The following is a 14,327-nucleotide window of genomic DNA, read 5'->3' as shown; positions in this document are numbered from 1 at the left end:
TTATGTACGAATCGTATATTTAGTAAAATTCCTCCGGTTTCATTCTATTTTCGTTGAGGCTTCTTTTAGATATTTAAATTGAAAATGCCCATGAAATTAATTCCAAATCAGTTGTTCAATAAAGAGATAACTACGAATATGATAATGTGATTTGGGTGTGTAACAAAACTTCTCAATATTTGATAGCGACAACAACTAGACAACCTAATGTAACATTTTTGCTATTTTCTCAAAACCATCCCCATAGACTGTTATGGTTCAAGCCATCAAATAGAATACGGGCACAAGAAAATTTATTCACTTCAAATTTGAAATTCACGGATGAAAACTCTGACCAGAGGACACAGGCAAACTTACTTAAATTCAGAAACGGCATGTAGGATTACGATTCGATCGGCGCTTCTCCGCTTTCGAATGTCAACATGAGCGATCGGAATAAACCTTGGTTGAAAAACAGGTGACGAACTTCTTTATGTAATCCGATTTTTTTTGTAAAAAAGATAATTTGCCTTATTTGTTAGATAGTGTGCAGCACTTTTATCTGAAATTGGCATCACCTTGCATTACTAAACGTGCGGAAGGGATTTATTTGATATTGTCGTGATGTAAAAATAGAGTATTGAGACACGTTGAAGGTGGGTGAAATGATTTCATTTAGGATTATGTTATACTGTGTAGAGTTCTACACTGTTGAAAGGAAATGTGATGTGAAAAACACCGTGTCGAACATGAAAACAACCCGATTATTTTTGATGATGAGATCAGATGAGAGATTGATCTGTTTATAAATGTTCGTTATAAAAGGATTTTCATAAATACATATACATGTGTCAACTCCCCAGCCTGCCGAGACTTATCTTAACACATTAGTCATAGTTTCGCCCATGGATAAATCAAAATGCAAACACTAATTTAAAAGGTTGTTTTACGTGTATACGTGACGAAAGAATAAATCAAATGTTCGTATGAGATGAAAATAAGATATTCGTTTAATGAGATGACGACGGATTCCAATTCAAAGGACTTCCGCTACTCAAAGAGCCCACATGCTTGAACCTGTTCGGCCAATTATGGTAATCAAGAACTGCAAACTTCAGTGCTAATTAATTCCCAAAGCTGGAAAGGATCGTCTACAACAAGGTTCAAAAGTTTGAACGGGGCAGTTGGGAATTCGTAACGAAATTCTGTAGATCATTTCGGACTTTGATATCTGCCGGTCAATAGCGGATAGTCACTACCGGTGTTGAAATGTCTCCCTTCTCTCGACAGGTTATTTCTTTGATGGTTAACTCTGTTTTCTGCAATATTTTTGGCATCCTTCGTGTTCCAGGGGTACAAGCTAAGGAGGAAGGAGGAAGTCGCCTATGTGCCACGCCCATTCGGATAGACGCCAATATGGACGGACGTGTTTAGGCTTTATAAAGTAGCCAACAAAATCGCGTACTTTGTCATACTATCCCCCGGTAGTGTCCCCAGTATAAACATTTGGTGTACTTTTTCATCTACAAGGCCTTCCGCAACTAACACCGGGTTACAGGGGTCTAGAGAGATAAACTACCACCAGACTGTCGGAACATCCTTGTTCGCGTACAACAGTTTCTTTTTACTGCTCTCCTAATCGTTCGATATCACCGGCATAAAAAACAAACTGAAGCGTTGAAGTTCTTTGTTGGTGTGTGCTCTAAAGATATTCGGATTATAGCCACAAAACTATAAATCTCGAAAAAAAAGTGTGATTTTTTTTCAATTGCATTTTAGGTTGGACGTATCAAAAGAAATAGTTTTTTGTTACTGAATAGAGGAAGCGTAACATTAGAACTCCTCGGCCTTAAGAGAGGCCCTCGACGACCACAATACATGAATAATTTTGAAAAACAACTTTGTAGTCGTGAAGAATATGTTTATACTTACAGCTGGGTGAGGAGGATCGCCGGATTGTCCGTCTAGATGAGTCAACGTTTTTGGTTGCTATGCAAAGCGAAGGTTAAAGCGTTTTTCTGGTTTCCTATAGAAAACGCGATGAGGCGACAAACGAGGTGATCAACAATTACTGTGGACTACAAAAAGACCGGTCTTTAAATGAATAAACGGATGGATGTAAATTGTCGTCACTGAATATTGTTTTGCAAAAGTTCATTTGGTATTCTTGTAGTGAGCCGAAGATTTTAATGATAAGCAATTAAATTTGTTCAATCTGCAGTGTCACTTTGATCATCATTGCGAGCAGGACGGGGCGACCCAAGATTGTATAATATACTGTTACAGCTGATTAGGTCCCACCATGTCATATCTGGATAATATCATTTTCCGTATATTTAAAAGTATGATGATCATCTTTCTTGATAACATTCAAAGTAGTGCAATATTTCAATTGCTAATCCCTTTAAAAGTTCTTGTTGATTTTCCTGACACTAAATATTCTACAAAAACTCGATAAGATATCGAATTGCTGTAACACGATATACAAGTAAGACAGGTCTTAAGAAAACCTATAACCATATTAAGGATCTCTTCATCTAGCTCACTTGACAGTCTTTCCCGTTTCTAATGATGATGATACATGTATTTGTATGTTTTCACTGACATAGGGAATTCCTGGGACATTTGGCGAGTCCAAAACCTCGTTCCTCGTAAAAATCGTATAATATAGAACTACTAATATATGTATACACAGGCTTAATCTAATGGACACCTGGGGGAAAACATGGTGGGCCTACGTTACCAACCCAATTGAAAACGAATCTTCAGGAAGGGCAAAGGTGATTTTGTATCGAGATTCTTAACCCAACTTTTTCTTGTCTGTCAAGTTGTTGTTTAAACTGGTTAATAATAAGCTTTAAATCAATTCCCTCCCAATTGCATTTATAAAGTATCAAACAGTTACAACGTGTTTAACTTTGTCGGCACATTTTATTTCAAAAGTGGAAATTTATCCAATAAACAATATTCTAATTTGATAATCGTCACACCGTAATAAGTTTTTTAAATTCTAATCTGATTTACGATTACACGGATGTGGCTCATGTTTTAACCAAATCCATTTTTCAAGATAACTACGAATTTCACACTTCCTTCCAATGACTGAGGTATAGCTCGTTGACCGAAGGTTTATTTGTGTTTTCAAGACAAGATACCTGTTTCTGATACTTTTTCCATTAAATGATCGACATCTCACCAACAGCCTCTTAATGTTGGGGGGGGGGGGGTACTAGTTTCGGGTATCTTGTTGAGGTGGACAGTATAATGGGTATGTGGGACTCGGTAGCACGTACACGCAGGTGAAACCACGGACTTCTATGCATTTAGAAGTCAATGGCGAAACGATCTCAATTGTTAACCATGTTAAACTACAATCTACATGTAACAATTTACTGAGTTGATCCAATATTGTACTTTTGATGTTCTGAATGTGGAAATATCGGAATTCTTCCTATGCTTTGAAAAACAATGGTACCCAGTGGCTTGCGTATGAAGCTATCGAGAAATGTTGTGCACTTTAAGATCAAGTTATTATACAGATGACATGAGTACAGCTACATGTAATAGTTTATTTGGATCAATATTGATAGAGTTCATTATCTACATAGCTTCCCAACATTTTGCTCAAAGCGCCGGAAACATGTTCTCAATAGCCATGTTTTCAAATATCCCTTAAAAGTCTCCTCGGACTTGATTTCCCCAAGATGACACTCTACCTTGTAAGAAAACTGAAATCAGTGCATTCACCAGTGGCAAGAATGCTATCAATCTGGTTTTACGCCCTTGCGGTACAGAAAGTGGGCGGGAACCAGAGGATCCTTGACAATAAATGCATCATTAGTACTTATCAGTATAAAAAGAGACTTCGGGCAACGTGGTCAATTTTGCAAATTGACCCTATTTATGTCTCGGCCTGTGGGGACAGCACATGACAAGTGCCAAGAGTATCAGGCACTGGCCTCGAGTTTCATGTTGAAAGTTAATAGAAAAAACAATGGGCAAGAACCGGGTAAGACAGAGTGAATTTCACGAAGTCGACTGGATGTGTCCCCACTATCACGGATCTGCTCTACATCCGTGACACTATGTGCATGGTTGTTTCCGAAAAGGGGAACAGTAATGGAATTTTAGGTCAATAAAAATGAGTAATTCAGCTTACCAAGATAGCAGGGTAGTATCATCATTACCAAAATAAGAGTCACAATAACTGAGCATCCAGTGCATTACCCCGATTCTCCACCTCTCAGAAATGTGACTCTCAGTAAAAAGAGTCAATTTGCAAATTTGGACAAATTGGCTGTAATGTTGAGTGCGATGCAGCGAGTATCTTATCTTTAACATTATATACTGCAGGGCATGCTGTTTGTTGCAGATCTCGAGATGGCGAGGGACGTAGTTAAGATTTCATCTAGTTATCCGACAGGGTGAAGCAAAATGATGGTGCAGATCTGCGAATTACACGTAAGGTAAGGTGGTGTATACAATAGACCTGCTGCAAATATGCCGGGCCGATTTGATAAAACATCATCAGTCCCAAAAACTGTTTGGCTATGAAAATTGTTCAGAATTTTGAACTTGTGAAAAAAATCCATGACTGGCCGTGTTACCGGGGTTCCACTGTATTTCGATGAACCTTTCCAACTGGATAGTTCATGGAGTTGTCAGGTCTTGAGAAATTTAGAAGGCTATTCCACGGGAATGGTTTGACTGAATTATATTTTAAACCATAAAAGGTGTCCAAATTTGTTTTATCTTTGACATGTTTTTGAAATAATAGTGTTACAGTAAGACCTTTCGACACATTATTCTGGTTTCTTCATGAGAGACATGAGGTCGATGACAAGGACGATCTCCTTCAAGGAAACATCTCACCCAGAAAATGGTATTAAAACGGTATCCAAAATCCTACACTGAACGTATTTTGTAAAAACGCAGATTTTACCACTACATATCGCAGAGATCTTTCTTTTGGCTGGTGACTCTTCTTTCTAATTTGTTTGCATACAATAAGATTATTACGAAGAAATAAGATGGTCTTTACCTTTACCGCCCCTTGACCGTGTTGACATATTTCCCCTAATCTGTCCCCAATGATCGTATGACCCACTAAATCTGGTACTCGCTGTTCTGCTCGGAGATCACAGGGTAACGGTAGGTTATCTTTTATAGGCCTACAATTCAATTTTTCATTATTTATAGAACATTCTTGTTGAATTTCATCATTTGATAGATCCTACGTGACTGTTTTAAAGCCCATTTGTGTCTAATTTATTGCAACACGGCAATTACTTTGATATTATTTGAAGCTCTTAAAACACCGTCACTGCACTGACACTGGATAGCCGGCTTATCTTGTCAGCAGGGTTTTGGGAAACATGGCATAGTAGGCAGAATTGTGTTTCTCAATACATCCATCAGATGCAAGCTCTATCCTTTTTGCCCCATCTAAATTTGTGGACTTTTTATTGGGCGGGATCCACCATAGTTGGACTTGTGAGCTATCAGGTTATTTCTAGCACTGGCCTGCATGGTGTGATGGGACATATCACGTTAGCAGCAACAGACAATGATATTGGCCTCAGTTCTGTAGAATATAGGATTGAGGGCTTCTGGTTAGTTGATGTGACAGGAAGTCTTAAAACGATTGCTCGACTGAGGAAAGTGTTGAATTCAAGAACTGGGAACTCCAAGTTCAAACTGGTTAAATACACATGAATTTATATCGATTTAAGCAAGATCTTGAGTGGCGCCAATGTGTCATTGACATTTGATGACATCTGTCTGTCAAACACGTCAATTAAGCTTCGATGAGTAGTCCAAAGGTGACAACGATAGGTCTTGTTCGATGATATTACTCCATCAGTCAATCTAAGACATGAAAGCTAAGGCCCTCCTAGGGTTGGGCGGGATGTACCTTTGAATCAGTGTGTGATTGAAACCGAGAGCCATTTAAATCACATCATCCTTTCTCTATCGCCATCGGTGATATACTATACAACGCATCGTTAAACTGTAGTCATTAGTCCATAACTGAGTGCATCCTTCTTTTTCGGTTTTATAGAGAAAAATGTTGAAAGGCTCGGAGCAAATTGTGATTTTTGCAGAACTTTGAAACTGTTATCGATCTACTTTTTATGAAAAACCAGCGACTACTTTTTGTTTATGCTGAAATTTCTCACAGAATAGCTCTCTGAGTGATTAAACAAAGCACAAACACAAAAATCTGATGATCGCATCAAAGTCATATGCAATGTCACATTGATTAAAAGGCTCTTCTTCTTAAATGTTTTCTTTGAATTTCCCTGCGTGACTTTGATACGAAATCACCTGCGGAGGTTTCTTTGTGCCTAGGATTGCAGCTATCATTCGCACCTTTCTTTGATCTTTACTGAAAAGTTTCATGTTAATTTGTTTTGCTGCATTTAGTAGAGGACGGCAGTACAACTAATTGAAATGTTGGCACCAATTCGACGAAATTTTGAATAACTATAATAAAGTAGTGCGACTTGATGTAATTTTCCTATCAAAAAAGCTTTCACTACGCCAACGATTCGCAAAAGTACATTATTGTGTGTACATTTCGATCTTGTGAGAAAGATTTTAAGGATTTTGTTCGGTGGTTTTGAATATTTTCAGGTGAAGGCTGTTGATGGGAGTGTCTGCTTGAAAGCAGAGTAGGCGTCTTGCCTGGAAGCGGTCGAAAGAAGAACTCTACCAGAAAAACTAAAGATGGATGCAGACAATAAGACGCTTCTTCCTGCTAACCAGAATGTCAAGGCCACTGAAGCGGGCGTTGCGAATGTAACCGCCAATTTGAATGATTCGACACCTAAAACACCAAATTCAAAACTATTGAATACAAATCATGTTGCTTCCTTTGGAACTTTCGGCATCGAATCTTCCTCAACCCAAAGAAATACTCTTAAAGACTCAGATGAAATCTTAGAAGGGATTATAAACAATGGATACTCGCATAAGGGTGACATCACATTGCAAACTGAGAGCCTGGATGTAACTACAGCGCCCCGTAGCGGCAGTTTTGTAGGCGACGAGGGGCCATGTGCGAGATCAAGTTCGCGTCGCTCCACCCTTGACTGGTATCAAGCATCTGCTGGGAATGTCAACCTCGCCAACATTCAAGATGGCGGGCCACGTGAGCGTAGAACGAGCAGCAATATCAAATATGTCGTCTTGAAGGAAGAGGATGGTAGCGTAGATTCTCTACCGTCAACAGAGTCAACTAAACCACCATTATTGAAGAAGTTCAAAGTGCGTTGGTAAGTCCAAAGACGGCAAAGTCTTTGAAATGAATCATGTCAAGTTGAGATTGTCTTAGATCGTAGGACAGTTAAATTACTCGGGGGCTGAAACTAGCCCAAATTTCGGACTCCGGTTAATGAGGAATATAAACCTCTTCAAGAAGATCAGTGGCATCTCTCCTGGAATACAGCTACACATAAAGACTCAACAAGGTAATGCCAATACGATTATGTTACAGGAAAACTGAAAGCCGGGTCGGTTAAAGCCCACGGGTTCATTATATCTTTAGATTATTGTATTATAGTAAACTAACGTGATTTTTCTTCAGGTATATCATCTTTGTTTTCTCAGTGGCAAACTTTTGGATAGGGCTGGCGTTTTCTACTTGGGGACCGATAGCGAACTCTTTGGAGTTCGTCTTCAACTTTACCGATGCACATGTGGCTGCCATGTCCTCTCTGGGCTTGGCTGGGTTCATCCCCATGTTCCCGATATACAACTGGCTTTTGCAGAAACACGGTGAGTGGCCGAGTAAAGCAGTTTCTTAATATCCTCCAACAACGCAAGGCCATACTTTGTTCTCGGAGGGCGGGAGGGGATGTACTGATGGCAGAGCGTTATGTAGTTACGGGTAGATCAGTCCCTTGTGTCACGGCTCAAACCTGTATCTGCCCTCAGGCTACGCCCACTGGATAACTGGCTGGTGCGGATTCTCTGGCCATGACACCAGGACTGATACGGCTCTGCTCATATGATGCCTTGATATGATGCACTGTTTTTGCTGGTTTTCGGCACCCCGGTAGGCTCAAAGCCTCTATTTCTAAGACCGATGGCTTCATCGTAAGTGTGGGTGATGGTGGTCAAGTCGTGAACATGACCACCTCTCCTACTACTTGTTTTGGGAGGAGGCCTATGAACAAGGCAATGAACTGACAATAAATGAAGGGAAATCCTGCTAAAGTTTCAGCTACTGCCTCAACATGTTCGAAACGATGCTCAAATTTGCCCTACGGAATTGGCTTCTCACTGAATCGATTTCGGCGTAGCCAGGTACAGGTAGGCCTATCGGATGGAAATATTTGCTCAGGCGGAACATGAAAAATCTGTCGCACCTGCATTGGATATTAACTGGTAATAGGACAGGAAGAACATTTTAATAGTTTATCTTTGAGTTTGAAAAGGACTTGTAATGGCAATTTGCATTTCAAGGTTGCGATTAGTTTTGCATGGTTTCATGAAAACTCTCGAGAACGCATCAGCTTCCAGACCTTTACTGCGCGGTTATTGTCGTTTCTAGGATTGCGGGCCCCAATGTTAGTCGGGACAGCTGCTATGGCTTTAGGAGGACTATTTAGATGTGGTACCTACATTAATATAGATTTTTGGTGGTAAGTCCAAAGTTACGTTCTGTCAAACAGCCACGGAATATACTAGATTCCGTGGCCATGTTCGGATGAAGCTCCGACCTCATATCTAACAAAATTCAGAAAGAATTGTACTTAAAACACACTTGTTCAATCTTCACTTCAAAAAATGGAGGAGGTAGGCTTTGAGCAGGGTGACCTGGAAAGGCGCTTTACAAATTTTTTTTTTTTTTTTTTTTTTTTTTTTTTACTAATGAAAATAGTCGGTTTGGTTTGTCGCCATAGTCGGTCAGATTCATTGCAACAGTCGGCCAGGTTCAGTGCAAGAAAGCTGAGGTAATACGAACAGTGGAAATTCGAATATGATAGTCGATTTCCAACGATATGGTTCCACTTCAGGTTGCTCTTTGTTGGACAAGCAGTTACGAGTTTAAGTGTAGCCATCCAAGGCACTCTCGGGGCAAGCCTTGTTGCCCAATGGTTCCCCACCGAGGAACGGGTCCTAGCTACAGCGCTGATCACACTCACGGCGCCTCTTGGCCAAGCGGCTAGTTCTGTTATTGGTAAGTCTCTAGAACTCCCTCGGCCGAGTAAACGGCAAAGGAAGGGGTCAGGCCGGGTGGAAGATTACACTTGTTCGAAGACCTAAGTGGCGATTATAGTCATGCCGGAAGTCATACTAATTGACAACAAATACGAAACGCCATGTCTTTATTCGGACCAGTCTCAGTTGCAGTCGCGCCAGGTCCGGCTGTCGTGTATGATGAACGAATCAAAAACCATGATAACACGAAGTAACTACCGGTTAAGTGCTTACTTTAAAGGTTAGTTTCCCACAGGCATTTCGGCAAACACAACAAAGCCTTTATCTTAAATCTTGAACATCCTTTCCCAGGGCCTTGCCAGATACCAAGCCACCCTGACATCAATGCCCAATTGGAAGTGGGCTCATCGGTACCGAGGGAACAGAAAAGAAAAACATGTTTCCTGCTCTTCCTGTCGATCGGAGGAGGTTTTTAGAGATGAACCACACATAATTATACTCAGTAAACATTACATTGATCACAGTCATCAATTTTCTCTTTCGTGTAGGTCCCCAGGTTGTTCGTGATCACCTCAAAACTGTTGTGACACCTGACAATTGCACGGACGAACTCCTAAAACAATACAGGTGAGGACTTATCTTGTGAGGTTGCACGGCGTTTACTGTGATTCATTTAGCTTTCACTTTTAACTTAAAAGTCGTTGATTAGATAATAGTTTCCTTAGGCGGTCCATTCGTTATCAAAAACATAATCTTCCTTTCTTATGTCATATTCAAGTTTAAAAGTTTCCCTGACGAAGCTGGACTTTCGTAGAATTGCTGGGTGATGGGCTATCAAATTCTGAATTAATACTAGCAAATTCAAAAGCCAACTGTTTTTTCCAGGAGCAACTTTGAATGCATTCAGCTGGGTCATGATCTTCCTTCAGGTATTGTCGATTACATCAAATATTTGTCAAGAATTCCAAGGCATTTTTCAAGAAAACAAGCTTTTGTTTTCAAAGCAAAGATTAACCACCGGAAATGCAATGTATTTTAAAGATAGCAATGTTCTACAATGAATACACGAGCACTTTCTACTAATGACAAGCCCCACCTTGCTAACGATTTCCTTAAATGAAAATGTAACTGAGGATTACAAGGCGTATTACTCTGTAGATGTTGGCGATTTAAATTTAAAGATACTATAAATCCTGCCACTTGGGGTATTAAATTGTCACGAGAGCATAACAGCAGTATGATACAAACGTACCTATTTTTGTTAAAAACTAGTCAAATTGGATTAAACCAGTTAACTGACATCAACGATTTTTAAAAAACCAGTTGCATGTAATCACTTATTTCAGTGTGTATATACTGGTACTTAGAGAATCCCTTTGCCAAAATGTGCACGGTTACTTGGGCCATGCTCTTTCGCTTCCTTTCTAACTACAGCATGCGCATTCTACGTTACGTTATCATTATTTCAATTATTCCTTCCTTAAGCTGAAGTTCACAACCGACACGACCTTTACATGGATATCAACATTTTTCTTTTTTCTCGTAAGTGACACTTCATACATAACAATTACAGCTCTTTAACAAAAACTTATGTTCATTCGAATTGCAAGTTTTAGAATCCATTATGGCCACTGGCTCTTAAGGTAAATTTAACGTCCCCCCATCCCAAAGAATACCTTCGCATTCCCGCCCCTAAGGCGGCGTTTATGAGAATGATCTCTCACAAACAAACAGCGCAGTTATCCAATATCCAATATCAGAAGATTGCTATAAAGAAACAGGTGTTTCTTCTCTCAGTCGTCTCGTTCTACATCTAATTATCATTTGTGTTGCAGAGATGGTTTTAGCTGTCCTCATATTCATCTTAACCTTGGTTTACTTCCCTCCAAGACCTCGCCTGCCGCCAACAATGTCTGCAGCCGGAGATAGACTGAACGCAAGGATCGGTATACGAAAAATGATAAGGTACATGTACCCTGTATGACATCCTGACAATATCAGGCCATTTCACTCGATACATACTTACTTCCTCATCGCGTGAGGAGAAGTCGTGTTGTAGGCCCTGTTTGCAAGAGGATGCCTATATGATAGTATTGACATCTTATATATAAGATGTCAATACCATCACATGGTAAGAGTCTAAAATCCCCATCTTACCATCCTGGCACCAATGGTTTTACTCCGCCTCTCTAACGAGGTAGGGGTACCAAAAACCTGAATCTCAGGATGCGGCATCTTACAGACTTACGATCTCGCAGTGCAGTGCATTTGGACGTGCTTGCGTCGCAAAGTACTTTGAAACGATATTTGCCAAACGGCTGCATCCGGTACGCGGTTCATTAAGAATTTGAAAATGAAGTTGATGTTTTGCAAGTACATAAATACACTTTGATATATATATATATATACCGATGAACGACGTTGACATTTGTGATGAAAGTACAGCGGCATCGTTTATTTTTATTCATATGTACAGGAAAGGCGACAGGCATTTGTAATTACAAAGTCCTTTATTGGCGACAGGACAAATAACAACGATACTTTATTCTAAAACGTAGCTTAGCAACCAATAGTTCATTTGAGGTTGTCGGCCGACAGTTTGTGTCCTTTTCATATTTTATATAATTTGTCAATACAAATGTACGTGTCTCAGTGCACCTAATGTTTTGTATTGCCTTTAGATTGTCATCATGCATTCCATTGGCACTATTCTCTGTCAATGATCATTCTTTTGGCCATGAATATCATTCCATTGTTTATTTACACAGATCCATCACCATTTAACAAGATAGAGAGCGGCTTTCATTAAACGCCTGGATTAAAAGTTTCCGCGTACTTTCATCTCGCGCTATAAAACATTGTGCTTTTTTCTTCAGGGAACACGTGTATCAGAATATATTGTAAACATGACAAAAATAGTCATCCAATCTCCCCTGCTCCTTTACATGTAAGAGTTCCGGTAAGAGGCTGAGTGCGCATTTGAAAGAAAATCCCCGCGGGATGACCTCGGCCTTGACCCACCCTACATGTAGATGGATGATGTTGCCGGACGATACGCGCTAGTCATAGGCCGGTCACCCATCCAATCGGTGACCGCGCATGAGCTAAGTTGGTGTTTGCGTGTCAATTCGATATTCATTTCAGAAATCGTGACTTTTGGTGTTTTTGCATTGTCGCCTCTCTTCCGTATGGATGCTTAACAGGGTGGATACCGTTACTGGAACCGAACCTACGACCCCTTGGTTACTCGCAGGTGAGCCACAGAGTGCTATGAACAAAAGATAAATGGATCCGCTAGCACTTGATTACATGCTACAGGTAGCCATGGTTGGATAGCCCCCAAAAGTAGCAGTATTTTTACGTAATACTCATAGCAGTAGCTCGGACACTAGGCTATACACACCACTAATAGATTTTAAGCCGCTTTCCTTCAGACATCAGCTGCCATAACATTTTCCCAATATCTCACTCGAACCTACTACTTTCCCAGGGTATAAATCCAAACTGACCGGTCATCACCATGATAAATTCATAATTCAACCACGGGGTAGTTCTTTATTAGGGGGGTTTGATGACAATAACCGATTGAGTGGAAATCTTCTTTTGGCTTTCCAGAAAGAAGCTGGTCTAATCTCCTTCTTCAGTCTGACTGTTGGCGCCGTAATGGGCATATGCTCAGGATAGTAAGTTGATTTCACCAATTTTTATCTATAAAGGTCGCAAAATGTTGGCCGTGGTAGAGGAAAGTAGAGTAATTGTCCCAGATTCTCATTATGAAAACCAATCCTCTCAATAGTCAGCAGGTTGTTAAAAAACACCATTGATTGAGGTTCGCAACGAATAAGTGTTTTGTCTTTTTTAACGCACGGTTGGCCAGATAGACTTTGTATTCTCTTTGCGATTCTCGAGTTGACGTGAGAATGACTTGACTAGATAAGACCAGAAAACAATAGCAGAGGCTATAGCCCTCCCCTTCATTCAACATTTTCTCTCTCTTCAGTGTCTTGAGTCGTCTCCGTCGACACACCAAACGCATCCTTCTTCTCCTGCTGATCCTCGCCGCAGGGATGGTCACATGGTTTACCCTCCAGTGCTGGGGAACTGCGCCTCACTCTACGGGTAAGTTTACTAAAAAAAGAAGCTCGGTCTCGGGATGGCTCATCAGAAATTGGGTGGCCACACTCCAATCTAGGTTACATTCGCGAATGAAAGCCCTGCATGCCTTGTACCTCCACTCCCAAACTCCGTTTGTGCATCTGTGAAGCCCCACCAGCAAGTCCACTTTTGGGGAGGACGTTGTTGATACTGTAGTTGGTCATGCGGACAGACGATGTAAAACCTTTGGCTTCAGCGTACCAACCTTATTCTTGAGGTAGATTAAGATGGCCCACCAATATAGTATTCTTCAGAGTATTGAACTGGTGCAGCCCGAAGAGGAATAAGACGAAGCAAAGAAAATAACCTCCGTTTTGGTTGAAATCAATTCAAAAGGATATTACTTCTCAAAATATATACCAGTATTTGTTTTCCAGCTACCCTCTATATCTCGAGCATATCTATAGTAGTCTGCCTCTATGTCCTGACCACCGCGGCCGTGGACGTCCTATGCGAAGTCTCCTACCCTGTTCCCGAGAACTTCCTCATGACGGCCAGTCAGCTCATCATTGTAATGATCGCCATTTTGTTTTTGATTGCAACTTTTATTCCCGGATTCGGTGAGTAGAGAGCTAGCAGTCAGAACTCATGTATAAGCTATACATAAATCATGTCAGAAATGATCATCTCGCAGTACAGGCTGGATGTCGGGTATGTCGTGTTTGTATATGTATTAGCCTCCCAATTGGGACTCGGTTGCATGTAATCATTGACCGCTTCGAAGAGAAGTTAAAGTATGCTTTTGTGTGTGCTAGTAACCTTATGATACTTCTTATAATGTTTTTTTCATTGCTTTCAGTCATTGGAATCACCAACTGGGTTCTCCTCGGTGCAGTCGGTGTCGCCATTCCTCTCGCTTGCTTTGGGCGAGCCCGGCTGCTGCGGTTAGAACTAGATTCACAACAAATCGCCACCTCAGATAAGATTGCCACTGCGTGATAATAAAGCTTTGTCCTATTTTGGTGAACCTATTCATAGGTCTTCGTAGGCGTGGTGCATATCGTCAAGAAAGTGGCGAGGGCTCC

At 40.7% G+C, this 14,327-nt stretch overlaps 1 protein-coding gene across 2 annotated transcripts; it reads left to right on the top strand.

Moving 5' to 3' along the window:
• The first annotated feature begins 5,109 nt into the window (after nt 1-5,109).
• LOC135498173 (solute carrier family 49 member 4 homolog) lies at nt 5,110-14,273 on the top strand. Of its 2 annotated transcripts, XM_064788370.1 has the most exons (14): nt 5,110-5,130; nt 6,616-7,256; nt 7,568-7,758; nt 8,537-8,627; nt 9,003-9,166; nt 9,696-9,774; nt 10,033-10,076; nt 10,633-10,689; nt 10,983-11,112; nt 12,292-12,400; nt 12,763-12,830; nt 13,148-13,266; nt 13,680-13,862; nt 14,102-14,273. In XM_064788370.1, exons 2-14 carry the CDS (start codon nt 6,709-6,711, stop codon nt 14,239-14,241), a joined length of 1,923 nt encoding a protein of 640 aa, XP_064644440.1. In that variant the 5' UTR covers nt 5,110-5,130; nt 6,616-6,708; the 3' UTR covers nt 14,242-14,273. The 2 variants fall into 2 exon arrangements, with proteins under 2 accessions (XP_064644440.1, XP_064644441.1); XM_064788371.1 differs by lacking the exon at nt 5,110-5,130 and having other exon boundaries at nt 7,151-7,256; nt 7,591-7,758.
• The last annotated feature ends 54 nt before the right edge of the window (nt 14,274-14,327 follow it).

The sequence above is a fragment of the Lineus longissimus genome, chromosome 13 (assembly GCF_910592395.1).
Source record: "Lineus longissimus chromosome 13, tnLinLong1.2, whole genome shotgun sequence".
In the NCBI taxonomy this organism is placed as follows: Eukaryota; Metazoa; Nemertea; class Pilidiophora; order Heteronemertea; family Lineidae; genus Lineus; species Lineus longissimus.
Note: the sequence above shows the minus strand (reverse complement) of the source record. Positions and strands in the feature narration are given on the sequence as shown.

Coding starts and splice junctions, on each gene's coding strand:
- LOC135498173 (XM_064788370.1), top strand. CDS start 6,709: ATGGATGCAGACAATAAGACGCTTCTTCCTGCTAACCAGAATGTCAAG. Junction 9,775..10,032: donor GAACTCCTAAAACAATACAG/GTGAGGACTTAT, acceptor TGTTTTTTCCAG/GAGCAACTTTGAATGCATTC. Junction 10,077..10,632: donor GGGTCATGATCTTCCTTCAG/GTATTGTCGATT, acceptor TCCTTCCTTAAG/CTGAAGTTCACAACCGACAC.